Consider the following 27,830-nt stretch of genomic DNA (forward strand, 5'->3'; position numbering starts at 1 on the left):
AATAGCATGTGAGTGTTCAGAGGGTGGATGGGTTGAGAGCTGTGCACATGTCCTGAGACATCCAGTGGGTGAGAAAAAGACAAGAACTTTCACAGAACTTACTGTGTACCAGGCACTATGTTAATGATTTGCATGTATTCATTCATTCAACTATCACACAATTATTCCCCTTTTACTATTTTGAAATGGAGGCACAGAGAAGTAACTGTTCTGAGGTCATACAGCTAGTTAAGCAGTGCCATTAAGACTGCCTTAAAGAGTGGAAGTATTCCAATAGCAATGTGATGATGAGGGAATGGGAGTGGCAGCGGGCTTGTTGAGGGGATGGATGGATGTCACAATGTGTTCAGCCAGGGTAAGAATGGAGGATGAGGCTAGAAGAGTGGACAGCGAGAGGTTACTGAGGAACTCCCTTGACCCTGCTAAGGAAACAAACTGCAGCAGGTGGGCATCATTGAATCAAAGCAAGGCTTAAGAAGGCCAAGTTCAGTTTTTCTAAATGCACAGAGAAACACGTCTGAATGGGTCTCTCCCTGGATCTGTTCCCTGGGTCTCATTATGACCTGGGCTCTGGGGAGCAGCTAACAAAAGAGAAGTTACCACAACCTGGGGAAACTGAAAAGCCTACGTAGGACCTGCCTGAGAACCTCACATTCTTTGAATGGTTGCAAAGTTGCAGACCCAGGCGACTAGCCAAGAATGCTCAGAACATTTGGCATCAAACCTCCTGGACTAGAAAGTAAACCTCTAGAGGGGAAGGAGGAAAAGTCTGTTGTCCCCTGACCTCCTCACTTCCCCCAAAATGGAGCAAATTGGGTTCCCCAGCTTTTCTTTTCCTTCCCAGTGAGACAGATCACCACAGACAATGACTATGCATGGGGCAGAGGAGGAAGGAGGGACATCGGAGACTGTCCACGCAGCCTCTCAGGCTCATAGTCTGATCTCCAAGCCAAATGCTGCACTTCAGAGCCAGCACCTTTTCATCCCCACGAACACATTTCCCTTGACTTCTCCATGTTTGCTTTGTCCTCTCAGGGCTGTGTTCATTCATGAAGATTTTTCCGAGATCTGTCCCTGTTCTAACTTTCGTGCTTGGATTTTTATACCAAGCCTCACAGCACCTCCCTTGTAGATGGTGTTTCCTACTATTATAATCTGCATATTACCCCAAAATAACCAAGAGTTCACATCATAGCTGTTCTTTTCTTATTTCACTGTGCCCTAGACCTCACGATAGATTAATCCTGTTATGCCCTATGTCTTTTTTTTTTTTTTTTTTTTTTTTGCTCTTGCACAATTCTAGGCATCATTCACATCCATTGAAGTCAGCCTGTTCCCAGTGCCTCTGGCCTCCTGACTCCTGGAGCCCCAGGTTCCTGAGCCTCTCTTTTCTCACTTATTATTTCCTGCCTCTCATTAACTTTCCCTCTTACCTGTCCTGCCTTCCAGCCATCCTTGGTCATGTGAGAGACACTCAATGAAACAGGATGAGTCACTGATTAGTCAGCAAGTACTTCATAGGGCCATGATGCAGGGCGATAACTGTTCTGATGACAGACACTGGGGAGAACAGCGGGCATCTCTGGGGCTTGCTCATCTCAGACGTGCTGTCCCTGATCCTTCCCCCTGCTCCTGCCTCTCTCCATCCTTTGCTTCAAAATTCTATCTTTCTGACTTTCTGTGATTCTCTCCTCATCAAATTCCCCTTCCCTGCCACACATACCCCTAAGTTCCTTAACTACTCACAATTTAGATCTCATTTATCCTCTTATTTGCTATATCTACAGAATTCAGCTTTTCTTGTTTTCTATGTCTTGTGTCTGAATATAATAATGATGTTTAACATCCTGTGTGTGGCCTCTGACTGATTCTGGACATGGGGAAAGGATCCACGGCATTGGTAGGAAAAGGTTGCCAAGTCTATCTTAAGAATGTTTAGGAATGGCAGGGTGTGGTGTAATCCCAGCACTTTGGGAGGCTGAGGTGGGCGGATCACCTGAGGTCAGGAGTTCAAGACCAGCCTGGCCAACATGGCAGAACCCCAGCTCTACTAAAAATACAAAAATTAGCCAGGCTTTGTGGCAGGCACCTGTAGTCTTAGCTACTCAGGAAGCTGAGGCAGGAGAATTGCTTGAACCTTGGAGGTGGAGGTTGCAGTGAGCTGAGATTGCATCACCGCACTCCAGCCTGGGTGATAGACTGATACTCTGTCTCAATTTAAAAAAAAAAAAATGAATTTTTAGGAATATGTGCAGGGTAAAACATAAACGAACCGATGATGAAAACTGCTGGATAAACTGACAAATCCCCAAATGTACCCAGCCAGTAATGGCTGTGCCCTCCATCTTCCAAAAGAAGTGCATTTGCTTCTCCCTGGCTGCATGGTGAAGAATTGAAAAGGAGCAATTTGGAGAGAGGGCAACAAACGAAAAGACAAGGAGCTTCTGATACTATCCCTGTGTTTCTGACTTCCTACTGCCTGTTCTTCGGCTGTTCCCTGTCCATTCCCAGTAACCCTACCTTTTATAGTGTACCATGGTCTCTACTGGGTAACAGATAAGCAAGGTTGAGTCATCTGATATGTTCATCCCTGGATGTGGGCTTTCTCCTCCAATCATGAGCACAACAAATAGAGCTCCCTTCCTCTCTCCTTCTCCCTCATGAAATGAATGGCTAAGCGAAGTTGGGGGCTCTTGTGGTGAAGCCAGAAGATCTTGAGAAGAGTGTGAGGAACAAGCTTCCCAGTGAATAAAAGGTGACCCAACTTTTGGGCCATGAGTGACAGAACCCTCCAGCTGAATCTGCATATGCTCCTGAAAAGGTAACCTATCCAAAGTAGCTACAGAAGTGATTTAAACAGAGATTTGGCCCCAGCAAAAGGCCTTTTCTTCCAGGTCAGCATCACATTCACTGTCTTGTTTGGCTCCTACCAGCTCTGCTGGGAGTGAGATTAAGTGACCCTTCCCTTCCCTCTAGCCTACCCAGCCCACAGACTCTTACCAAACACTCATTGCACTGACTTCGTGAGACCCTGTCTTTGACATTACTGGTAATGTCCAGTATATGCAGATGCCAAAGACCAGCTAAAATCAGTTCAAGACTATTTCAGGAGTTCCAACTCCATGCAATACAATATACCATGAATCACTAGATCATGGTAGGAACAAAAGAGAGAAAATCCATGGAACACCCATAATTGGTTGATCCCAGTGGGTTGGTTATGGCTGTCATTAGTATATACACTGCTGTTGACACTGCCTTTATTTATGTGTAGTCATATCTGCATTGTGTCCTTTATGAGCTCTTCAAAATAATGAATGCACCCAATTGTTTAGGGCTCCCACAAAGTGAAGGACAACATTATTTCAAATTATTGCAAGAAGCCCAGGGTATCTGGAGACAGAGAAAGCTCTTAAGTCTACTTTTTATACAATAGAGCTTCATACCATTATTCTATATATAATCTTTTCACCAAAACACTGTCGCCTGATTGTTTCAACAAAGAGCCTCTTTGTTTTGATAGCCACGAAAAACCTTAAGCTCAGTAGAGACAAGAGAACAAGCTTTTAAAATTATAAATGTAACGCCAAAACCATACTTTTGGAATGTAAGTTGGAAGGTTTTTTTTTTTTTAATTTTGTTAACTTTAAATGAAGTTACAATTTTTTTATACTTAAATTTGTAACCTAAGTATTTTTACTTAGGTTTTACTTATGATTAACTTTAGGGTTTTTTTTTCTTTTTTGATGATTTCCATGGAGTTCTTTGACATGCAGCTCAGGGTGACCATATCTTTCTTATCTTACTATAAGGTAGGCCCAGGTGAGCTGGAAAGTGATAACCTTCCCATATTCCTCAGCCCTCTGAAGGTCAAATATATTGTGTTTGACATTCAGCCTCTCAGGATAATCCTAGCCCTGAACAGATGCTGATATGGCTTGGCTCTGTGTCCCCACCCAAATCTCATCTTGTAGCTCCCATAATTCCCAGGTTGTGTTGTTGGAGGGACCCAGTGGGAGATGATTGAATCATGGGGCAGGGGGGCCTTTCCCATGCTGTTCTCATGATGGTGAATGGGTCTCATAAGATGTGATGGTTTTAAAAATGAGAGTTTCTCTGCACAAGCTCTCTCTTTGCCTGCTACCATCTATATAAGATGTGACTTGCTTATCCTTGCCTTCTGCCATGATTGTGAGGCCTCTCCAGCCATGTGAATTGTAAGTCCAATAAACCTCTTTCTTTCGTAAATTGCCCAGTCTTGAGTATGTCTTTATCAGCACCATGAAAATGGATGAATACATATGGGCTCCTACACATACATAGCTGACAGTCTCTGTAACAGGACAAAGGTAGTCTACCTGTTACTACCTCCAAATAGATTGAAAGTTCCTGATTCATCCTCATGAACTTGAGTATAATTTTATGCCATGACCTGTCCATTTTTTTGTAGTTCCCCAATATTTTGGAAGCTCCTTGAAGGCTTACCTTTCCACTGCTATCTTACAAAAGTGGAGAGAAATGATGTTTCCTGTAAGATGTTCCATCTCTTTTCGGATCTATACCTTCAATTAGACAGGAAAAGTCCTAAGTCCTCGCCTACCCTGTGGGATGCTTCTGAAAGTTGTTACTTAAAAGTTGTTACTTACCTTGTGAATGCAAATAAAGTAGATGGTCTCCCTATTCCAGGCTGGTAGGTAATGTACACTTTGTCCTTTCTCATTAGTTTTTGTTAATAAAAGGAAACCACCAAGCTATAAGAAATATTAGAAGTGATCATCTCTATTCCATTGGTGCCTTAAGAGAAGAGACTGTGTCTTGTTTGAGGTTACATCTTCAATACTTAGCACAATACCTGTGGAAGGCAGTGGATGTCCTCAGGCATAGGAGATATAACCCTCCAGCCGTATGTGTGTCCATACAGCTTGCATGGGTAGTTTGCTTAGGAAATGTTTATGAACAGAAATGGTCCTGGGCCATAAGTAGAATTGCATCTACTTATAAGGATTCAAAAGGTCCCTGTTTATCTCCCCAAACTCATTTCTCAATCTCTTAGCTTCGACCATATGGAAACTATTTTGCACACACTATGCCCTTTGCTTAGAACATTTTCCCTCTCTTACCCTTCCTCAACCTTGCCCTAGCTAACTCCTACTGTCTTTAGGTTGTGTCTTAGATGTTACCTCCTAGAAGAATCTTCCATGGCCTCCTAAGACCTCCTCTGTGTATCTGAAACATTGTGTGCCCACACCACTGTAGAATTTTATGCTGTAATTCAACTGCCCATTATCTTGCCTACCTTCTCCAATGCTCAGTAACTTTCTTAAGGACAAAAAGCTGTTTTATTCATTATTTTATCTCTACCTACTGGCAACCTATTTTGTACAAAATAGACATTCAGTAAATATTTGTTGATTAAATGAATGAATGAATGAAGTCCAAACAAGGAACATATTCTTAGGCATAAATGTCTTATCTTTCAGAAATTAAAGTACAGCCACTTTGTGTCTACATTGAATGCCAGTAGAAGCTTCTCAGAGGATTCCTCTGGATAGGCACCCCAGCGTAGGACCTAGCTGTTGCTCAGGCCCTTCCAGAGTCTGCCTTTCCCTGGGTGTAGGGCCCAGGATTTCCCCTCCTAGCTTGGGCTTTCCTTCTGTTCTCTACCCCTACTCAACTCCTCCATCCTGTCTGGGAGACTCAATAATTCCTCTTCCAGGCTCCATGTCCTCCTGACCTGCCTGAACTTGGTGACAACTCTAGCTCCAGGGAATCTGGTGATCTCTATTCACCTACCACTACCTATTTCATTTGCTCTGCCTAAGGTGTGTCACTAACAGCTTGTTGAGTATGGTTCTGCCTTTGGATGAAACTTGAAGGTCTGTACTGTTTGTCCTAAACAGTTCACAGTCTTATTGGTAGGCATGAGGCTCTGCAGCTGCTCAGTTAATTAGGAGCAGAAGCCAACTTACATTGGGTCCTGTCTCTGAGAGAAAGTCCATGTTGGCTCCACTACTGAGTTTCTGATCCTTGGGGGATTTAGAGAGGAATGTCCCTAGCTCCTCTCTGGTGACTGTTCACTTGAGTCCCCTTGGAAGAGAAAACTTTAAGAATTAAATCACTGCAGTTTTCCAGTATAAGAAATAGACTGCATTTAATAAGGATAAATAACTGTCCACTAATAATTAGAGGAGGATCTCTACTAATTCACACTCTGTCCTCATTCTCATACTCTTCCTTTGCTCCTGGAAGTGATGCTGAAAGGATTGAGATCAATAGGCAGTGGAAGGAAATGAAGGATGCAGGAGAAAGATGGACACTGGGAATAAAAGGAAGAGAGAGATGGGTGGTGAGGAAGATAGGAAGATCAGGACAGAGCAAGAAACAACAGCATGAGATTCAAAAGAAAGCAAAATGGGGAATATGTAAGTGGCAAGAGCTAAGAAATTTTAATAATGAAGAAACCATGGGGACCAAGAGGAAGTTGAAGAAAGCTCCTGGAGCAACCTAGAGAGACAGAAGACAGCAGAGATGTGAATGAAAAGAATAAACCCCAGATGAGAGAGAGGATCTGCACTGTAACTCTAATACTGACTAGGAGGATTGATAGCCTCCCTTTTATTAAATGCCACATACATGCCAAGGGCTGTGCTGAGGCTTTGCATTTATTGTAGTGTAGTGGACTCACTACCGCAGAATGGAATCCAGAAAACACTTAGACATCTTCTACACATGAGTTCACATGCAGGAGACGAGGAGAGGGTGGTTCTTTCCACCTCCAGTCTCAGCCTAGGAGGACAGAGCCTAACCAGCCATAGAACCCAATCCAAGTACTTCAACAGTGGAGCTGAGTAGAAGAACAGAAGCAAACATCCCAGAGCGTAGGAGGGGCTCCATCACCTTCGGAATGCTAGCAAATAGCTAGGGACGGTGAAGGTGAGTGGTGGTGGCTTTTGGGGGTAGGAAGTTACCTGAGGTCCTCAGGCCAGCAGGAATGGCCTTGGAGCTCTAAAGATTCAGGCGTTAATGCTATTATGACCATTTGGATACCCAGGGCTGGTGAAACTAGAAACAGAACTCACAGATGTCTTATCTCTTTGAATCCTTGTTTATAACAGCTCTGTTATATCTCCACTGAAGAAACACTAGTTACTTCACCAGTGCTACTGGATGATGGCACTAAGTACAACATGATCAGTGTGACGCCAAGGCCAGGCTTTTTCCACTCTACCCTAAGGTATCTCATTAGCGATGGCATCTCTGTTGTCCCATCTCTGCTATCCCATTTCTGGTTGTCAGAGCAACATGTTCTGGGAGGTCAGCCTCAGCCTCAGGCCATCTTTAGGCAGACAGGAGGTTAAGAGAAGGGAAATGCAGTGCTGGTCCAGAGCAATGACCAAGGCAGAAAGGGGCCCCTGGGAGCCGTGAAGATAGAGGCCATGCTGGATGTTTCCAGCTAGACAGACAGGAAGGTTAGAAACCAGGAAAAGATGAGCAGGAATTCAGGCAATGAAGGCTTGGGGCACAGAAAGCAAAAGACCTGGTCCTATAGGCTGGCATTGGTCCCCTCCACCTGTTGGGGACACACAGAAGCTTGGAGCCACAGGATGTCAGGAACTTTCTGTCCCTTTCAGCTTCACACATGCACAGCTTAGCAAGAATATTACCCTTGATCCTCTGAGCCAGGGATCACAGTCTACGGGATTTGTGAAAATTTGCTTTTGTCTTCAGGGACTTTGTCCCCATGTGATTCATTAATTGACTCATTGCTCCTTGGAGCTGCTAGGAGCCTGGCAGTTCAGGCCATTAAGTCCCTTCTGTAGGCCTAATTCATGGCCTGACATCACAATCCTAACAACATAATCCATTTGTCCTGATTTGATTTTTTCTTTTCGAGAGGCTCCCTTGGCAGCCAGGTTTTCTCAATACAGTATGATTCATCCGTATGGTAATTACCATTCGAATTAGTATCTAAGACGTGATTCATCTTTGGAAACATTAAGTTGGAAGCATCACTTACAGAAAGGCCTGTTCCATTCACAGCCATGGGGAATTTCTGCGGAGATGCTCCTTCATCCTGCTAGCATTTCTTGAGTTTTGTCCTGTGCTGGATTCTGAACTAGGGGCCTTGATGCATATAGAGAGGAATAGGCCCTACCTAGGCTGTGCCCTCAGTAGCTCCCATTCTAGAAGGGAGATGATAGGGACATAAGGGCTTATCAGATGGTTTGTACACTCAGAGATGCACGGTAACATACTCTCCTTACAGTCTGGGATGGAGGTTTTCAAACTTTAACAGCAATCACAATCACCTGAAGGGTTTGCCAAAACACAGAGGAGATGGTTGGGTCCCAGCCCAGAGTTTTTGATTCAGTAAGCCTGCGATGGAGCCCAAGAATTTGCATTTCTAACAAATTCCTGGGTAAGGAGGATGATGCTGGTCTGGGGACCACACTTTGAGGACCATACCTCTAAGTCCTCAATTATTTCTCCACTGTGCCCTTTCTCCATTGCTTGCAGTGTGCTAGGCAGTGCCCTGTGCTGGGGACAAAATGTTGATTAAAGCTTGGTCCCCGTCCCAGTGGGAACTCACAGCATAATAGGAGAGTAAACAGTGACTTCTGTACTTCACAGAAACTGCCACTGCAGCTTTGCTTAAGGTGTAATTGGGTTACCAAAAAGAACATGATTATTTCTTGCTGGAACCCAGGGAAGGCCACATGGAGGAGGCAATTTTTTTTTTAGATGGACTGTCACCCAGGCTGGGATGCAGTGGTGCAATCTTGGCTCACTGCAACATCTGCCTCCCAGATTCAAGCAATTCTCCTGCCTCGGCCTCCTGAGTAGCTGGGACTACAGGCACGCGTCACCACGCCCAGCTTATTTTTTGTATTTTTGCAGAGATGGGGTTTCATCATGTTAGCCAGGATGGTCTCCGTCTACGGACCTCATGATCCGCCCACCTTGACCTCCCAAAGTGCTGGGATTACAGGCATGAGCCGCCACACCCAGCCACAGAAATTTAATAAAAGGGTATAATGTAGATTGGAAGAAGTTGTATAGAAGGGCATTTACAGCTGCGAAATTCCCATATTTTCAATGGTCCTGGGGCATCCTCTAACTCCTTCTGAGATGTTCCCCTGAAGTGATAAAGGTTCAGCTCACTTCCTGCAGAAGCCTGTGGCACAGCTCTGGTTAATTAGCCTGGTCTTAGCAAAGCCTTTATTTTTGACTTTCCTGAGTTCTGTTTGGTCAGTGTCTTGTGCATGGTCTGAATACCCTCAGTAGAATGGAATTCTCTGCACAGGCATTTGAATGGAATGTGGAATCATGAGCAGAGGAAACAGCAGCTTGCTACCAAAATTCTCTTTCCCATCCCTGCCGTTTAAGTCTCCAACAGCCCCCTCCGACATCCTCACTGTTTTTGTTGATTCTTCAGGAAATTTGACAGTTTTTATATCATTGCATTTGGTTTACACACAGACATCCATCAGACATGAAACTTCTGGTATCTTCAACCTTGTAGAACACTGCTTATAGATTCCAAAGTTAGAGAAGAGGCCCATGAGGCTAGTAAAAGGGGTTTCCAAAGCATAGCGCAGAGCTCTTACGCTTCGTGCTGTGAGAGAGGCCCCTGCATTGTTATCACTGTTAACTCAAAGGTGACACAGTTAAAATAAATGTCATTGTTTTCCTAGCTCAGGGCACTTTAAAAACCACATTATGGGGAGGATAAGGGTACTATAGAAACACATACATAGTTACTAGTGAGAAATGGCAGCTGATATTGAAGAATAGTATTAAGAGGGAGGAAACAGGAGAAGCTAACAGTATTAGAGAATAATGATCATCAGAATTAAGTTTAATTATACCCTCCATCTGCCACTTAAGAAGAAGGGGCTGGTATGATGGAAGGTATATCCCCAGCACTTCGTGAGGCTGAGAGTTTGCTTGAGTTTGGGAGTTTGAGGCCACTGGGCAACATAGCAAGACCCAATCTCTACAAATAAAGTAAAATTAGGCCAGCACAGTGGTGGTGCCTGTAGTCCCAGCTACTCAGGAGGCTGAGGTAGGAAGATCACTTGAGCCCAGGAGGTCAAGACTGCAGTGAGCTGTGATTGTGCCACTGCACTCCAGCCTGGACAACATAGTGAGACCTTGTCTCAGAAAAAAAAATAAATAAAGGAAAAGAAAGAAAGAGAGAAAGAGAGAAAAAGAGAGAAGGGAGGGGAAAGGAGGGGAGGGGAGGGGTAGGGAAGGGAAGGGAAGGGAGAAAGGAAGAAAGAAAAAAGGAAGGGAGTGAAGGAAGGAAGGAAAAGAAAGAAAGGAAGGAAGTATGGATTATAGAACGGTAAAACTAAAAGGGACCTTGGAGATAACAATTGGCCAGCTCCTTTATGATAAAGATAAGAAAACGGGGGCAAGGGGCAGGTTATGAGGAATAGGGTTCCAGTTATTTGCCCAGCATCACACAGTTACACAGCACAAACTGTGGGTCTCTCCAGGACAGAGTCTGTCTTTTTAAAATCATTGTTCTCAAGCATCTACCGTAGTCACTGTAACTGCAACTCAATATTTGTTTATTTATATTGATCTCCATATCTTGGTTTCTTTTAAACCCCATGATTCTTTCACATTATCAATTTCATGAAAATTAGTAGAGAGAATAGATGATCAGGTTAAGTCCTTTGATTTTAAGCCAATCAGCAAATGATAATGGAATATTGTTAAACTATTGGTGAATTTCTCAGAACTGGCCAAGTTTGGTTAATAGCAATTAAATCCTCATTTGGCTACAGCTGTTCTGAATACTTTATAAAGATTTGATGCCATTTCATATGATTTATGTGTCTAATTTTCAGCAAATACAGGTGACAACAAAATGTTGCCTGTGGTTCAGATGAATCCAATGTATTCAGGGCCAAAAAACCAGAGGATTCTAGCCAGGTTTTTGGTGAAGACACAGAATTGAGAAATTTCAAGAACTGTTCATTGAGAATTTACAATGCCAAGCACTGTTCTAGGCACTGCAGATAGAGCAGTGAAAAAAAGAAAGTCTCATGAAGCTGACATTCTAGTGGAAGGAATAGACAACAAACAAACGAAAAGGGATGGAGGGATTGTAACTACAATTAGCCCTCTCTTGAAAGTGCTTCCTTTGACATCTGTAGTAGGATTCTCCGTTTGGTTTGGTAGTTAGCAGCAATGGCTTAGAGATGGAGAGTCTTGATGTTGGAAGTCCTAGCTGTGTGCACGTTAGCTCCTTTCTTTTAAATGCTCTGATAATAGTCGGACCTCTTCATAGAGCTGTTCTGAGGTTTAATTGAAATCATGTCTCACTACTTAGGGCCTAGTTCATTTTAAGCATTCTACAAATGATGCAATTATTATTATTATTATTGAGTCAATGGACCTCTAAGCAACACACTTTCTTCCTGTTGAAAGATTTCAGAAGATATGCCATCACATCTTAGAACCTCATAATTTTCATAACTGATATCAAAAAGATTGCTTCTGAAACAGAACAAGTACAAAAATTGACTCCCCTTGACAATACCCTCTTTGACTTCTGTAGAAGTCGGTGAAGAAAAAGCTCTCTCTGGCTATTCCAAGGAGCTTTCCTTCTGGGTGAGTGCTGTGGATATGTTGTGTCTGGTGGCTTCATGCCTTTTAGTGCATGCAAGTCTTTGCCTTTGTCATCATCTGAATTACCCCAGCTCTCTTCAGCCTCAGTATGTTTGTTTCTTTTGTTTTGGGCCCAAACTCCATGTCCCAATACTGTCTTCTATAGGGCATCCCTCTTTCATGAGTCACAGGAACTGCAAATGTTTTTTTAAGGGTTTATGCAAGTGTTACCTAAGCCTTGCTTGCTTTTCTGTACGTCACTTTATCATGTCAAGTCATTTTGCCCAAACCACTCCAAGCCATGTCATTTCACTTAAATGGGAGGGGTGTAATTCCATGGAAAGGATCCATTCACTGTTGGCAACATTGATCTGTAGCTCTCTATATAAATCCTAAATCTCTTAAAAACTTAACAATGACCAAATATAAAAACTCTGACTGCTATCCTTTACTCCCAAAGATTTCAGCAAGTCCTGTAGAGTCTACATCCAAAATATGCCTTGACTATATACAACGGTCTGCAATTTTTAACTAATTCATTTGGTCTACTTGTTTATTATCTGCCTTCCCTGTGAAAATGAAGCTCATCTTGCTCACTGGTAGAATACCAGCAGTTGGGCTTAGCACAATGTATGTACTCAGTAAATATAAATCAATTGATAAATAAAGCTGTTTAGCAAGTGTGGATGCCATGTTGTGATATGTTGGATTTTGTTTCAAAAAATATATTGGCCCATATAGGGCAGTAGTCTGTCTAGTTTTAATCAAGTAAGATAAAAGCATATATATTACTGTATAACTTAAAACTGTAAATCGCCACATAAAGGAAGCATATTCAGTTATTCGTTAAACTTGATTATTTTCAAAAGTAATTGAGAATGACCAGGAAGGGAATTATCATTAATAAAAACAATAACAACAGCATTGTCAACATCACCTAAACCTCTTGCCAGAATCACTTCTAACTGTGTGGCAATGTGTAGTGCAATGGATAAAGCTGGACCACAGAGTTAGAGAAATCTGGGTTTCAATCCTGGCATAGCCTCTTACTAGTTTGTAAGGCTGACTGTATTTCTCTACCTCTCTCTAGGCTTACTTTCCCATATACAAAATGAATTGACTTTATAGAGGTAGTGTGTGGATTCAATTGTTAAGTAATTAAAATACTTATTGTTCTAAACACATTATCATTGTGTGAGTTGACTTTTGCTGTGTAGTAAAGCACTCCCGAAACTTACTGACTTTTCAAAACAATCACTTATTTAGCCCATGATTCTGTGAATTGGTTGAGTAGTTCTAGTCTGGATCAACTGATCTCTGCTGGGGTCTCTCATGTATCTGTGGTGGCAGTTGGACTGGCAAGTGATGATCTAGGATCTAGGATGGTCTCACTATGTGTCTGGCTATTGGTAGGTTATCAGCCAAGGTGACAGGAGTGACCGGGCCGTGGTTTCTCTTCCTCCAGCAATCTAGTTCAGGATTCTTCACACGGTAGTTGTTGCAGAGTTTCCAGAAGCAACAAGAGAGAGCAAGCTCCAAAGCACAAGTATTGTTTAAACTGCTTGCATCACATTTGCTAAATTTCCATTAGTTAAGGAAATCACAGTTCCAGCACATCGTCAGTGAGGGAAATAATTCATGGCCGTTTTAGTTGCTGGCCACAATCCTCATCATCACTGTCATCATAAAAACTAGTATTTATTGAGTGCTTACTAAGTTCCAGGTGCTGTTCTAATCATATTACATTTATCAGAGTGTGTAATTCTAGTCACAACCGTATGAGGCAGATACTATTATATTCTATATTGGAGAAAAGGAAACTGAGGCACAGAATGGCAAAGGAACTTAGCCAAGGTTGCGCAGCTGGAAAGCATGGGAGCTGGAATTCAAACCAATGCTCCAGAGTCATACTTGTAATGACTGTTCTCTGCTGTCTCTTCTTCACACTCTATATGTGGGCTTTTCTATGATTTCTTCTTTTTCATCTGTGATCTAGGAAGAGATAAATACCTTGATTTTCTTTTTTTTGAGATGGAGTCTCACTCTGTTGCCAGGCTGGAGTGCAGTGGTGCCATCTCCGCTCACTGCAACCTCCACCTCCTGGGTTCAAGTGATTCTCGTGCCTCAGCCTTCCAAGTAGCGGGAATTACAGGCACGTGCCACCATGCCCAGCTAATTTGTGTATTTTTAATAGAGACAGAGTTTCGCCATGTTGGCCAGGATGGTCTCGACCTCTTGACCTCCTGATCTGCCTGCCTCATCCTCCCAAAGTGCTGGGATTACAGGTGTGAGTCACCACGCCTGGCCAATACCTTGATTTTGACAGGTTCCCTGAACATTGCCATATCTACCACCACATTGTCCACGCTTCAGCATTTTTCCAACAAATCACCTTGAGTTTCTCTCATCCAGGATTGATGTGACTGGGATGCATGATTTCAGATCTTGGTAGTAACTTTTGATCTCTTTCTGGTTCTTTGTGGTGACAGTGTTGGCAAGGATGTTGGCTCAGAGCTTCATTCATAGAGCACTTCATCTTTTATTTATTCAGACAAGTTTGGGGCCTTAGAAACATGTGGCTGATAACAATGCTAAATATTACTTAATATAAACATAGCATTTATATATGTTTATTAATAGTTTCTTAGAGGTGATTTGCAATACCTTTTGATATCAGAGACTGTGGCTTTCTCTCTATCCTCGGCAACTAGCACAGCCAAGATCGCACAGAGGATACACTGAGGGAGCTCAGTACATGTTTGTTGTAAATATCTATATCCATATCTGTATTTTATTAAGACAGGGTCACAAACACATATACTGATGGTAACCAGATATTGTCCAGTTTTGAGCACTAATGAATGGTTGGGACTGGCATCCAGTGAAGAACTCATGCCCCATCTCACAGTAGAAGGTCTAGCCATTTGATACCATGTAGGAATGCTCAGTGTTATCAGATTGTTTCATTATTCAGGAGATGCTGTAACTTCAGATGGATATGTAAAACTTTCCTGAATTTAAAACAGTGTATGTCAGATGAAACAGGTCTGCTGACTGAATCTGGCCCATGGTCAATTGATTTGTGACCCCCCCTTCAACACATTAGGTACTTGTTAGTACCTTTCTATTGCATTATTACTGTCCTGAAGGCCAGAGGTGGAAGGGGAGACACAGAATAAGGAAGAGATGGAACAATGAGATGACAAGAGATGAAGGACTTCAAGAAGGATGGATGATTGCCTATTTCAGAGATTCTGCAAAGGTCAAAGAAATGGGAATAAGACCATTAGATTAAAGCAAATTAATTATTTGGCACAGCACTACATCTACAGGCTCTGTTCTTAAAAACAAAATGGTCAAATAACATGGGAAATACTCCGTTAAGCAAATTAAAATAATTCTTTACTCTGACCCTTCTAATTGTCTTTAATATTCTACTATGCAATGTAAACCTCCAAAAGGAGAAGAGATTTACTGAGTTTTTTAAAAACTTTCATGATCAAGGAGTCCTTAGGTCATATGATCCTTTGTAGATAGAATGTTTTGAGGGAAACATTTTGGAAAATCTGGATAAGAAGCTGAAGAAGCCATTGTGAGTCTATGGAAGCCTGATGGGGAATCTGTGGAGGCCTGATGTGGACACTGGAATGCGTGGTAGTGAGTGAACACACAATGAGCCAGCGGAGCAGCCTGGCAAGTATAGAAAGTAGGCCAACCTATTAGGAACTAGGAATTGCCAGCTTAGTCATCTTTTCAAGACAAAACCTTTTTAGCATCATTCCTTTGCTGAAAACAGACCAGCAAAAAACCCTCAAGGGTGCCCGCCTCTGATGTGTGAAAGCTCTTGCTTTAACATTCCAGGCTCTCCTTTATCAAGCCAGCTGACCTTTCTCATTCCCCAGTTATTCCCTGACCTTTCTCATTCCCCAGTTACTCCCTGCACTCACAGCCTGCTCTAGACACCCTGCTCTGCTGGATATCCTTATTGCTTGCATGGTGAGTTGTCTCCCCAGCTGTTCCAGTTAGAGACATGCCTGTTTTCCAAGGCACAGGTCAAACCCTGCTTTCCCTATTAAGCCTTCCTTAGCCATCAAGTTTCAGTCAGTTCTTTTCCTTAAACAGCTGGAGCAGTTACTTCTGAAGGACTTACATGGGACTTAGTGTGTTGGAGATTGCCTATATGATTTGGAGCCAAGAGAAGAAAACTATGTCTTGAGCTCTGCAGTTCTCTACCCCCATTTGCCCTCACAGTACACCCAAATAAGGTTAGGATAATATTGCCCAGAAACACAGAAGAGCAAGGGCATAACTCCAATCACATTGCATTTCATAGATTATGGTCTATAGTTATACAATCACCTATTATTCCTTGAGGCTAAAAGAGTGTATTCTCTTTTATAGGCTTTTTCAACAGTAAAGACCATCATTTCTAGACACTGGGCTGAGTATATTACATGTTTATCTTGGTGAATCCCACAACCTCCCTAAGTAGAGTGTTATTATCCCTATTTTATGGAGGAGCAAGCTGTCTTGAAACATTTGAGTCAGCTTGTTCACACTTATGACCAGCTCCCTAACTGGTGAAGGCAGTAAGGTGTACAACCTCATGTACCTGACCCCAAACCTGGGCTCTTTCTGTCCTAGCACACGATCTCCATGGCCATGCTGGCCACCAGAAATTTAATGACACAGAATAGAGAATTAAAGGTAAGAATTCACACTGCACCTTCAAGTGGCAGATATATACCAGTAGACAGAGGAAGACAGACAAAATCTGGTTAGGGTCTACACAGTTTGAATATAATTGGATTCTGGGTGCATTCTGGGGTTTTATAAGGACCTAGCACAGCTCAAGAGAGGCCCTCTTGAGTGTCCATGGGCCATAGTTAAGATGAGATTTGGAGGATGCAACATCATGGGGGCACATGCATGACCCGGGGGACAGTGAGAGTCTTCTATTCCCTGGCCATTCATCAATGTCACCGAAGGAGGTGACCTTCATTTCCACCCTACTCTAAGCTCCTGGCTTTTCTTTCTGTCTCCTTTACTAAACTGTGAACTCTGAGGAGAGAAACAATTTTATTTATCTGGCCCTGTCACAGTTTCTTGTATATAAACAGTAACTATTTGTTGGTTTGATGAATGAATGACAAGTCAGCCAAGGCAAAGTGCTCAAGGGATATGATAGAGAGAGCACAATGTAGTACACCTTTATTCCCCCATCAGAGAACCAGATTACCTCACTGCATGTTATGTCTCTCCCGTGTTTCTTTATATATTATCCAGCAGTCTCTGGCTTCTCAGAATGCTTGACAAATTCCAAATCCTCCCTTCAATAATGTCAAACCTTATAATTTTCAGGCCTCATTGAAGATTGTGAAATCCTGCAGCAGCATGAGAGATGTGTGCTGTCCTTTGCACTTTCCCCACACCTTCCAACACAGTGCCTTGTGCAGAGCAGGGGCTATACATGCATGCTGAATGACTGCATTGAAATGGATTGGGGACATGGTTGGGGACCTGTCCTAACACTGCCATCTTCTTGAGACAATGCTTGGTGAATTCAGGTGGCAAAGGGAGAAGAAATCAGGACAGTGACATCGATGGGGCAAGAAGAGTAAGCAGGATCTATCAACTCATTGGATGTGGAAGGTGGGGAGGAGGAAGAGAAAAAATGATTCAAAGACTTTGATCTCAGCTGTCAGTTTGAAGGATTATGCCCAAGGGAGAAATAGGGAAGTTCTCTTTCCCCATAACCCTCTCATCTTCACTTCAGTTTAAGCATGGAGAAAAGATTTCCCATAAAAGTCCATTGAGGCTGAAGCACTCAATCGAGGAAGACAGACATGGACGGTCATTCAGGAGTGTTCAGGAGGACAAGAGAGAAAGGTCTGCCCTCATCTCTCTGCAGAAGAGCTTTGCTCTGCTGAGGAGGAGAAATTTGAGCTGAGTGTATTTTTGGTTGGTATGACTGGTAAGTTCTCTGTTTGATAGCAGAGATGCTTGAATGGCCTATTTTATAACTTTATAAAAGCTCTTTATACACAGAGCTTTTCCAAATAGATGGTGTCTGTAGAATGTTCAGGTTAATGCATGAGCCCAGTGCTCAGAGTGTTTGCACTTGGAGCATCTGAGCCTTCTTTCTTAATAAGTCATCTTGGCATTTTGTCAACAAGTTAATTTGCTTTTCTAAGAAACTAGATTAATACTTCCTGTACTTTTTGCTATTCACAGATCTACAATGCAGTGAGAAGAGGAGAAGAAACTGAAAATACAGTTGGAGCTCTACTCCATTTCTTCACAAAGCTCCCAGCCTCTGAGACAGCCCATGGAAGGATAAGCATTGGTCCGTGCTTAAAGCAATGTGTCCGAGACACCGTATGTGAGTATCGCGCCACCCTCCAAAGGACGTCAATATCGCAGTACATCACTGGTTCCCTCCTAGAAGCAACCACCTCTTTGGGAGCAAGAAGTGGTCTTCTCAGTACTTTTGGAGGATCCACTGGACGAATGATGCTGAAAGGTAACACCTGAAATTTCATTTTTAACCTTTTATCTTTGACTGCAGAGAAGGATCTAAGTTAAGATTTATGCATCTCCTGATGGAAAATTGAGTTCACTTTTCAGCGACTTTAAGTAAAAGTCGCTTCTTTAAGAGAATATAAAAAGGTGATCCCTTATTAAAATCTCCTAAGGTGTCAACATTCCAAATAGTAATCATTAAGATTTTGAAATCTTTTTCGAATGAAGTAAATGGTTAAAATGCTATCTTTAATTTTTTTTTTAATGATTCAGGCAGGTGGCTTCTCCTAGTGGTAGTTTATGACAGATGTCAGTTACTGTGATAAGATGCTAGGAAACAAATATGGTCAAGCAGTCATATTGAAAACCCACTGTGGTTGGGAGTAGAGTGAACTATAGCGTTCCTTCATACACAGAATTAACAGGTCTCTATTGACCAGAAAAGCCGAAGGCCATCTTCCAGCTACTCCCATCTTGAAGGACAAGATAGGCAGGCATCCCACTGAAAAATGAAAGCCAATGGAAAATGGGGTGCCTTGGCAATTGAACCTCCCAGCTACTTCCCACCAGTAGCAGACAGGCAGGTCAGAAGTGGCAGTGCACCAAAGAACCCCAGAGAATTGTATACTACACAGCTGTCACAAGCTGCTTGGCAGCCTTCCATAGCAGGAAGCTGCCAACCAGACAGGGACCATGCAAAGCAGCGTTCTACCGCCTGGGGGTTGCCCGAGCTCAATCTGACAGCAGCTATTGTCTCTCCACAGCAAGTCCTGAGACCCAAGGCCAGGAGGCCAGTGACCTTCCTCCTTGATTTTCAGCCTTCTCCATTCCTTACCCTCCCACACATACTGCTAGAGAGGCCTAAGAGGAATAGCATAAGCTCCTTGTGTACTATGTTGGATGCCAAGTTTGTTTGATTTCTGGAGTCACCCAAACTTCAGGCATTGGTTATAAATGAATGAAGAATAACACAAGATTTGGGGACAGTAATCCAAGAAACTAATGGCTTCATGTTTTTCATCCATTCAACACATTTTTTGAGTCCCTATTAGGTGGTAGGTGCTGGAAAGGGAACAAAACATAATACCTGCCCTCATGGAGTTTATAGTCGCTAGGTGGTAGCTATTTTCTCGACACACAGGATTCAAGGATTCTCTTCTCTGATGTGGCTCCCAGAGAGTGCCAAGCCTGCATTCTTCATCATACTCTTCCCAGGAAGTTGGGCTGAAATTGGCATGTGGAATTGGCATTGCTTTAATGCCTGTGATTGTATGCCAGGGCCTTATCACATGAGTTAATCAACATGTGTTGATTAAACCCTCTCAGTTTTCCAAGACTTTTTTTTTTTTTTTAAGATGCAGTCTCATTCTGTCACCCAGGCTGGAGTGCAGTGGTGCAATCTTGGCTCACTGCAGCCTCCACCTCCCAAGTCCAAGTGATTCTCATGCCTCAGCCTCCCAAATACCTGGGACCATAGGCACATACCACCTTGCCTGGCTATTTTTTGTATTTTTAGTAGAGATGGGGTTTTGCCATGTTTGTCAGGCTGTTCTCGAACTCCTGACCTCTGGTCATCTGCCCATCTAGGCCTCTCAAAGTGCTGGGATTACAGGTGTGAGCCACCACGCCTGGCCTTAAAGTCTTTACATGCCTCCATTACACATATTTCTTTAACATGTAGTAAAATAAAATGCATTAGAAAACCAGATGGGTTTCTCACCACAAAAAATAATATGTAAAGCATATGTTAGTTAGCTCAATTGAACCATTCCACAAGGTTTACATATTTCAAAACATCATATTTTCCATGACAAGTATATACAAGTTTTATTTACCCACTTTGTGCTCGGCAGTGTGTAGGTGTTATAGGGGAGCCTAATGAGGTGTAAGTCAGTTTACTTGCCTTTAAGGTGTTCATCATTTTAATGAGGAGGCCAGATTTGTATGCACCAACTAACCAAATAATATAGTAAACTGCAGAGAGGTAAGTGCCAAATAATGTGGAAGTGGCTCTTAAGTGTACAAAAAGTTTGGATAGGGATTTAATATTCTTTATGAGGAATGGCTTAGCCTGAAATGTGAAACCTCAACAAAGAAAAGTCAATAAAAGCCACATTCTTTCATCTCCATTAATTGTTAAAGAAATGGATCTCCAGGCTGCCCAGCCAAGGCAGGCATGCCTCCAGTCTTCCACAGATCTATGGAGAGAAAAACGGAGGCTGCTGGTGTGTGCATCTAAGCCCCTGATAGTAATTTGACCTCAATTGCTATTTGTACTTCCCTGTTCGAAATAGAGCCTTATAGATCAATATTTCTAGTTCTGACACTGTCAGCTAATGTGTTATCTTTAAATTGGCATTTTATGCAAGAGTTGGAAGTTTCTTTAACTTTTTGTTTTGCAACTCTTTGATGATTTCTGAGAACCCCCTAGAAACTCCTGCTGAATAATACAATTAGCTGGTTGCCTTCTGCTCTAAACTTATTTCTGCAGTCATGACTTACTCTCTCAAAAACCTTTTTCAATTTCAGCATCCTCTCCCATTTGGTTTTCAAAGTCTTTTATGTCCTCAGTTAAACATATTCCTTTAACATGTAGTGGAAGAAAATGCATTAGAAAGCCAGATGGGTTTTTCACCACCAAAAATGATAAGCATGTGAGGTAAAGCATATGTTAGTTGAACCATTCCACAATGTATACTTATTTCAATTTCAATGTTCAATTGAACCATTCCACAATGTATATATATTTCAAATATCATGTTGTACATGACAAATATATATAATTTGTATTTGTCAGATTTAAGAAATTAAGTAAAAAGAAAATAAGTCTTCAAAGTAAAGCGTGTTTACAGAATGTATAGGATCAAGACATTGGGTAATGAGTCTTGAGCTCTGATGGCCAGGAACTCTGCCAGGAGATCGGTAGGACATGCAGCTGTTGTGATGTGGTTGTCAGCTTCTTCTTCGGCATATGTCCTGTGGCATAGACCTGGCCAACAGCTTCCAGCTATCGGGGAATATATAATACACCCTTAGTCTCCAGTTGATAAATGGGTTATATTCTTCTACAAGTTCATTTCCCAGGAGCTATGTAGAACTTAGAACACTTTCCTGGATGAGCAGTATTAAATGTTGTGATTTGGTTCCCAGACTCTAGTTCTCAAAACCTCTTTAACCCATAACACAGTTGAAATCCACACATTTCCCATGAAATAAAGAGGAAAACACTATTATTGGAATACTGAGCATTTGCCTCCAAGGAAAAGCAATACAAGTGAGTTAGAAAACATTTCTTGTTGGGAAACAATAATTTTATTAAAGATGAGTAAAGAGTTAAAACCTTTATGGAGATCTTGAAAAGGACTTTTAGCCGTTTCTGGGATTTTAGATGTTGGCCGCTGTAGCTTTTTGTTATGGTTAATTACACTTCAAAACTTGTACCTATATCAAAGAGTCAGAAAATTACCCCAGTAACTTCTTCCCTAATTTTTTTTAACAAGATGCTTATAAATGGTATAAAGAACTGTGGAAGGAGGCAGCATGAGATTTAAATTTTTTCCCCAGAGATAAAGAAAAAGGAATAAGTTCAAAAGAATAACCTCTTCCATAAGAGAAAACATGTTTGAAGTGGATTAAATGGAATTGGTAAAGGCAGAGAAAAAGGAGCGGGGAAGACAAATGCTGTATGATTTCACTTATATGAAGTGCTTAGGGTAGTCAAAATATAGAGACCTTAAGTGGAAAGGTGGTTACCAGGGGATGAGGAAGAGGAATGGGAGGTTGGTGTTAAGAGTTTCTGTTTTGCCAGATGAAGAGTTCTGGAGCTCAACGGTGGTGATAGTTGCACAGCAATATGAATGTACTTAATACCAGTGAATTGTACACTTAAAAATGTTGAGATAGTAAATTTTATCTTATATATATTTTATCATAATAAGTAATAATTGGTGAGGGGAAGGCATGTTGTGTAGGCCTTTCATCCCCTCCCTAGTCTATTAGGGTATAAGAAAGAACTGAAGCACTCCTCTTCTCTGCAGCCTTGGGGCTTTATGGATTGGTACAGAAAGCCAACAATCAGAACACAAACATGCCTGCTTTTCTGCCTTCAGTGCCACCAAAGGTGGTCTGCTATAAAGTTGAAAGTTTGCCAAATATCAAGAGACGCTTTCTGATCTGAAGCATTGATCCACAAGGGTATGCCCTTAATTATAAGGGTGCGCCGTCTCAAAGTGGAAAAATAGAGAGCTGATGCTTTTCAGCCGGGACTCCACTAGTTTGATACAGTGAAGATCCTTCCACTTCCTGTCCCTGTGCCCTTTTCCCTCTCTTCATTAATCTTGTTAGAATCTCAGGACTAACACCCTACAGCAGTCACAATTGAAAGAATTATTGGCTTTGACAATTAGGAAGAAATTTTCAAAGCTATCACCTGCTTTTTCTTTTTTTTTTTTCAATGTTTTACTTACTGAAAATCATAAAAACAAGATAAAGGGGAGAGAAAAAAGTGAGATAACTGATGATAATGTGAAGGACTAAAAATGGCAAAATTCGAAAAATAAAGCGATGACAAGAGGATTTTTCACATAAGGCAGCTAAGTGTTTTCAAATGTGCATATTGTACCAGCCAACATAATAAATTCAGTGTGTTAAGCTAACTTTTTCCTTCTCAAATTGTTGCTTAGTAAAGCACACAAATTAAAGTATTAAGTATTGCATATAACCACGACAAAACATAGTTGTTCATATTTAAATTGTGTTGTAGAGGGGAGGGCAGATGGACCTACTGAGTCCAGCAAGTCATCTGCCATCTTTCTGACAGATGGAGGCCAGCAAGATAGTGCAGACACAGGGTGCCAGGAGGAAAGTCTGTTCCTACCATGATAAGGATGTTGGACAGGGCCATCCAATGCAGACTCACCAATTTGGCATGATTCATAATTTGCTTCTCAACTACAGTCTCCACTGAAAAATGAAACTCTATTGCCCTCACAAAGCCAATGCCGAGGAGATGGCTGAGTACCACAGTGATGACTATTCTAAATTGTTACACTCCATTCATCCAGATAACATGTCTGAGTACAGCCAGCAGGCACAGAGATTCAACATTGGTGAGGACTGTCCAGTATTTGATGGCCTTTTGGAATTTTGTCAGTTGTCTGAGGGCGGCTCTGTGGCAAGTTTTGTGAAACTTAGTGAGCCGCAGGCAAACATCACCATAAACCAGACAGCACCATGCAAAGAAGTCTGAGGCATCTGGCTTCTGTTATGTCAGTGATATAGTCTTGGCCTTCCTGGACCTGCTAGAGAAACACCAGGAGGTGCTGCATATTGACTTTGATATTCACCACAGTGATGGCATGAAAGAGACCTTCTAGGCCACAGACTGGGTCATGATTGTGTTCTTTCATAAATGAGGAGAGTACTTCCCAGGAACTGGGGACCTATGGGATATTGGGGCTGGCAAAGGCAAACATTAGGCTATTAACTACCCACTCTGAGATGGGATTGATAATGAATCCTGTGAGGCCATTTTCAAGCCGGTTATGTCCAAAGTAATGGAGATGTTCCAGCCTAGTGCTGTGGTCTTACAGCATGACTCAGACTCCATCTGGGGATCAGTTAGGTTGCTTCAATCTGAATATCAAAGGGCATGTCAAGTGTGTGGAATTTGTTATGAGCTTCATTTTGCTGATGCTGATGCTAGGAGGTAGTGTTACATCATTTGCAATGTCACGTGGTGCTGGACATAGGAAACAGCTGTGGCCCTGGACACAGAGATCCCTAATGAGCTCTCATCTAATGACTACTTCAAATACTTTGGACCTGATTTCCAGCTTCATATCAGTCCTTCCAATATAACTAACCTGATCACTAATGATGCCTGAAAAAGATCAAATAGCAACTCTCTGGGAACCTGAGAATGCTGCCCCACACACCTGGGGCCCAAATATGGGCTTTTGCTGAGGATGTAACCCAGAGGAGAGTGTCAACAAGGATGAAGAAGACCCTGACAAATGCATCTCCTCTGTTCCTCTGACAAATTGCCTGTGAGGCTGGGCGTGGTGGCTCATGCCTGTAATCCCAACACTTTGGGAGGCCAAGACCAGTGGACCACCGGAGGTCAGGAGTTTAGGACAACCTGGCCAACATGGTGAAACCCCATCTCTACTAAAAATATAAAAATTAGCTGGGCTTGGTGGGGTGCACCTGTAATCTCAGCTACTTGGGAGGCTGAAACAGGAGAATCACTTGAACCCAGGCGGCAGAGTTTGCAGTGAGCTGAGATCGTACCACTGCACTCCAGCCTGGGTGACAAAGCAAGACTCTATCACAAAAAACAAACAAACAAAAACCAAATTGCCTGTGGGGACAAATTCTCCAACTCTGATGAAGATGGAGAGGGTAGCTGCAAGAATTCTTCCAACTTCAAAAAGCCAAGAGGGTCTAAAAAGGATGAAAGAAAGAAAGACCCAGAAAAGAAGAAGTCACAGCAGAGGAGAAAACCAAGAAGAAGCCAGAGCCAAAGGGCCCAGGAGGAGGTCAAGTCGGCTGAGCAGGCCTTTCCAGCTCTGGCTTCTTGCTGGGTCCCCCAGCCCCTTAGATTTTACATTTCCTATTTCTCTAGACTTTTTAGTAAATTGTTATTTACTAAATATAAACATCTTGGGGACTAGACTGAAAGACAGAAACCAAGGTCCTGTACCCAGGGAAGCTGTGCTGGGTGAGCTCTTCCAGGAACTGCCTTGCCACCCTTCCCTCCCTAGTTCTTAACTTTGAACCACAAAGGGAGCCAGGTCTGGGTGGAAGGGGTACTTGTATGTAGCCGTAGAGTAGTTTTGGAAAGGAGTCTTTATTGAGCATTCTAGAAGGGGTGTCTGGGTCTCTGTTCTTTCCAGGTTCCTAAGGTAATATTAGACAGTTTTAGATTGGTTCTGTTCTCATACCTCCTGACTGGCCTCAAGTAAACCAAGAAGCTCACACTACCTGCCCTTTGTGTTCCCCCAATTCTGCAGGTGCAGATTGGTAGTTGAGTTTCCTTTTTTGGATACTATTTCCTTTTTGTGAGACTTTGTAATAAAAGATGCATTTCTATTTTTAAAAATAATAATACATTATATATTAGAAAAGAAAACTAACTGTTCAATTTATGCCAGTCTGAGTGTGTAATATGCATGTCTCTAGACTGTATTTAGCTACCTTAAAGTTATTTAAGATATCTAGGCTATAAATAGAATATTAATATTAAAACAAAAATACATTACAGATACAATATTTTTATTTGAAAATAGGGAATATTTTATTTCCGATGGAAAGGTCTGCCAGCACTTTAAGAGGCCGAGGCAGGCAGATCACTTGAGGTCAAGAGTTTGAGACCAACCTGGCCATCATGATGAAACCCCATCTCTAGTGAAAAAAACAAATTAGTCAGCCACAGTGGCACACACCTGTAGTCCCAGGTACTCAGGAGGCTGAGGCATGAGAATTGTTTGAACCTGGGAGGAGGAGATTGCAGTGAGCCGAGAACATACCACTGCACTCCAGCCTGGGCAACACAGCAAGACTCTGTCAAGTTTTCAACTTATTTTCTTTCACTACAATAAGTTTGTATTTTCTATTTGTATCTTTCTCTAAAGTTAATAGCTTTGAATAAAAAACAAGAAATTATAGTAGGAATACACACACACACATTCGAACTACATGACTATACCTCATAAATAGTTTATAAAGGCTGGCTTAGTCGACTTCCTCATAATCAAAACAACTACCCTTTACATGCCTACCAGGCAAGGAAGGCATGTGCATAGTCCTAATTCCATGATTTGTTTATTTAAAGAAATACCTTGACTTGTTAGTATTGCGACCTTGAAATTATTTTCTTGGTATTTAAAAGTACGCTTTAATGTAATATTGGGTGTGTTTCTCACCAGTTAATCAGCTAAAAAGTATTCATTAGCTGCCCACTGTGGCCTAGTGCTATGGCACCTATGGGAAGAATGCAGAAGATCACATCTGGAAGTTTTCAACTTGTAAGATAATATTTCTCATTCCACAGAAAATGTAATATTAGGTTTTGGCCTACTGAAGTAGTCTTTACCACCTGAAGAGAATTCATAAAGCGATAGACTGCTAAGTTAAAGGTGGTATGAGTAGGTCATAGGGCCAAGAAGCTTGTAGGCACAGGACAAAATCCTGTTTTAGGACTACAGGTGGTCAAGTATCATCAAGGAGTGTGACACTACACCCAGGTGTAACCTAAGAATATGATTCCACACCAGTTGTGACCAAGGAATGTTACTCCGTCACCAGGTGTGACCTGAACATGGCACTCCCTTCCCAGGTGTGAATACACCCATTTTGAGCTGGGAGACTGATTCCATTCCGTTCTCTTATATGCCCTAATTTTTCTTCAAGAAACTAGTTTATGAAAGGAAAAAATTATGGCTTAATTCTCCATAAAGTTTTGACACCAAAAAGAGAAAGAGAGGGAGAGAAGGAGAAGGGAAGGCTAAGGAAAGGCAAAGGGAAGGAGAAAGGAAGGCAAGGAGGGGAGGGAGGGAGGGAGGAGAAGGAAGGAGAAGGAAGGAAGACTGGGTAGTTAAAAGCTGGTTAAATCCTAATCAATGAATTCAGAAAGATGACTGGTGAGTATAGCAACACCACACAGGCACTTGGGGTCTACATATTTGATCTGGTTATGAACATGTCAAGTCCTGATTACAGAAACTCCGAATGGACCATATTGCAGAAATTCATTTACAGAATAGTCCTTTGAAACACTGTATTCGAAAAAACAACCATTAGATTCCAAGGCTTCCCTCTAAAACTTATTGAATATTTAAGTAAAAACTAGTTCTTAAAAATGCCAGAGAATCGATGCAGACTCTGCAGAAGTGGTTACCTCCAAGGGAGGCCTTTGAATGTGAGCTTCATTGTGTTTTGGGTTTGAGTCTCGACTTCAACACTGTGTCATCTTGAATAGGTGACTGTACTTCTAGCCTTCAGTTTCTGCATCTGCAAAATAGGAACAAAAGCAACAAATTTGTAGAGTTGTTTTGAGAAATAAGTGTGATAATGTATACAAAAAACTTAGGCCAGGTGGCTCAGGCCTGTAATCCCGGCACTCTGGAAGGCAAAAGCAAAAAGATCATTTTAGGCTAGGAGTTCAAGACCAGTTGTTTGGGCAACATGGTGAGATGCTGTCTCAAAAAAAAAGCCAGATGTGGTGGTGTGTACCTGTGGGCCCAGCTACTCAGAAGACTGAGGCTCTAGCCCAGGAATCTGACGCTGCAGTGTGCTATGATCCTGCCACTGCACTCTGTCCAGCCTGGGTGATGGAGTGAGACTCTTTATCTACAAAAAATTTAAAAATTAAAAATAAAAAGAGCTTGGCATAGTATCTGGTACCTAATATATGTTCAACCAATCTTATGATGATGATGGTCATGCGGGAGATGATGATGGTAGTGATGAAGATTGCCACCTCTCTTTTTTATAGCACCTTGAAATGCCAGCCTTCCACTGTTCTTAACTCAAAGACTCTGCTGTTAGCTCAGTTGTAGATGTACAAGAAAAGAAAAAGTACCCTCCAGGTTTTCCTGGCTGTGGCCCTAGGGCACTAGCAACTCCTGGGGCACCTGAGAGGAGGTATCTAGTGGCTGGAGGCCACACCTGTGTAACTCTTTTAG

The 27,830-nt window shown here is 42.1% G+C and overlaps 1 protein-coding gene and 1 pseudogene across 11 annotated transcripts in view; both read left to right on the forward strand.

The window, feature by feature from the left end:
* The window catches only part of PLCE1 (phospholipase C epsilon 1), a 375,911-nt gene that overhangs the window by 140,307 nt on the left and 207,774 nt on the right, over nt 1-27,830 (forward strand). For all 11 annotated transcript variants that reach the window (XM_078346073.1, XM_078346074.1, XM_078346075.1 and 8 more), the window contains one exon: nt 17,857-18,145. In XM_078346073.1, the coding sequence (XP_078202199.1) occupies nt 17,857-18,145 (289 nt within the window). The remainder of the gene's footprint in view (nt 1-17,856; nt 18,146-27,830) is intronic.
* LOC108594163 (histone deacetylase 1-like) lies at nt 22,824-24,881 on the forward strand (annotated as a pseudogene).

Source organism: Callithrix jacchus, chromosome 12 (assembly GCF_049354715.1).
Source record: "Callithrix jacchus isolate 240 chromosome 12, calJac240_pri, whole genome shotgun sequence".
NCBI classification, from domain to species: Eukaryota; Metazoa; Chordata; class Mammalia; order Primates; family Cebidae; genus Callithrix; species Callithrix jacchus.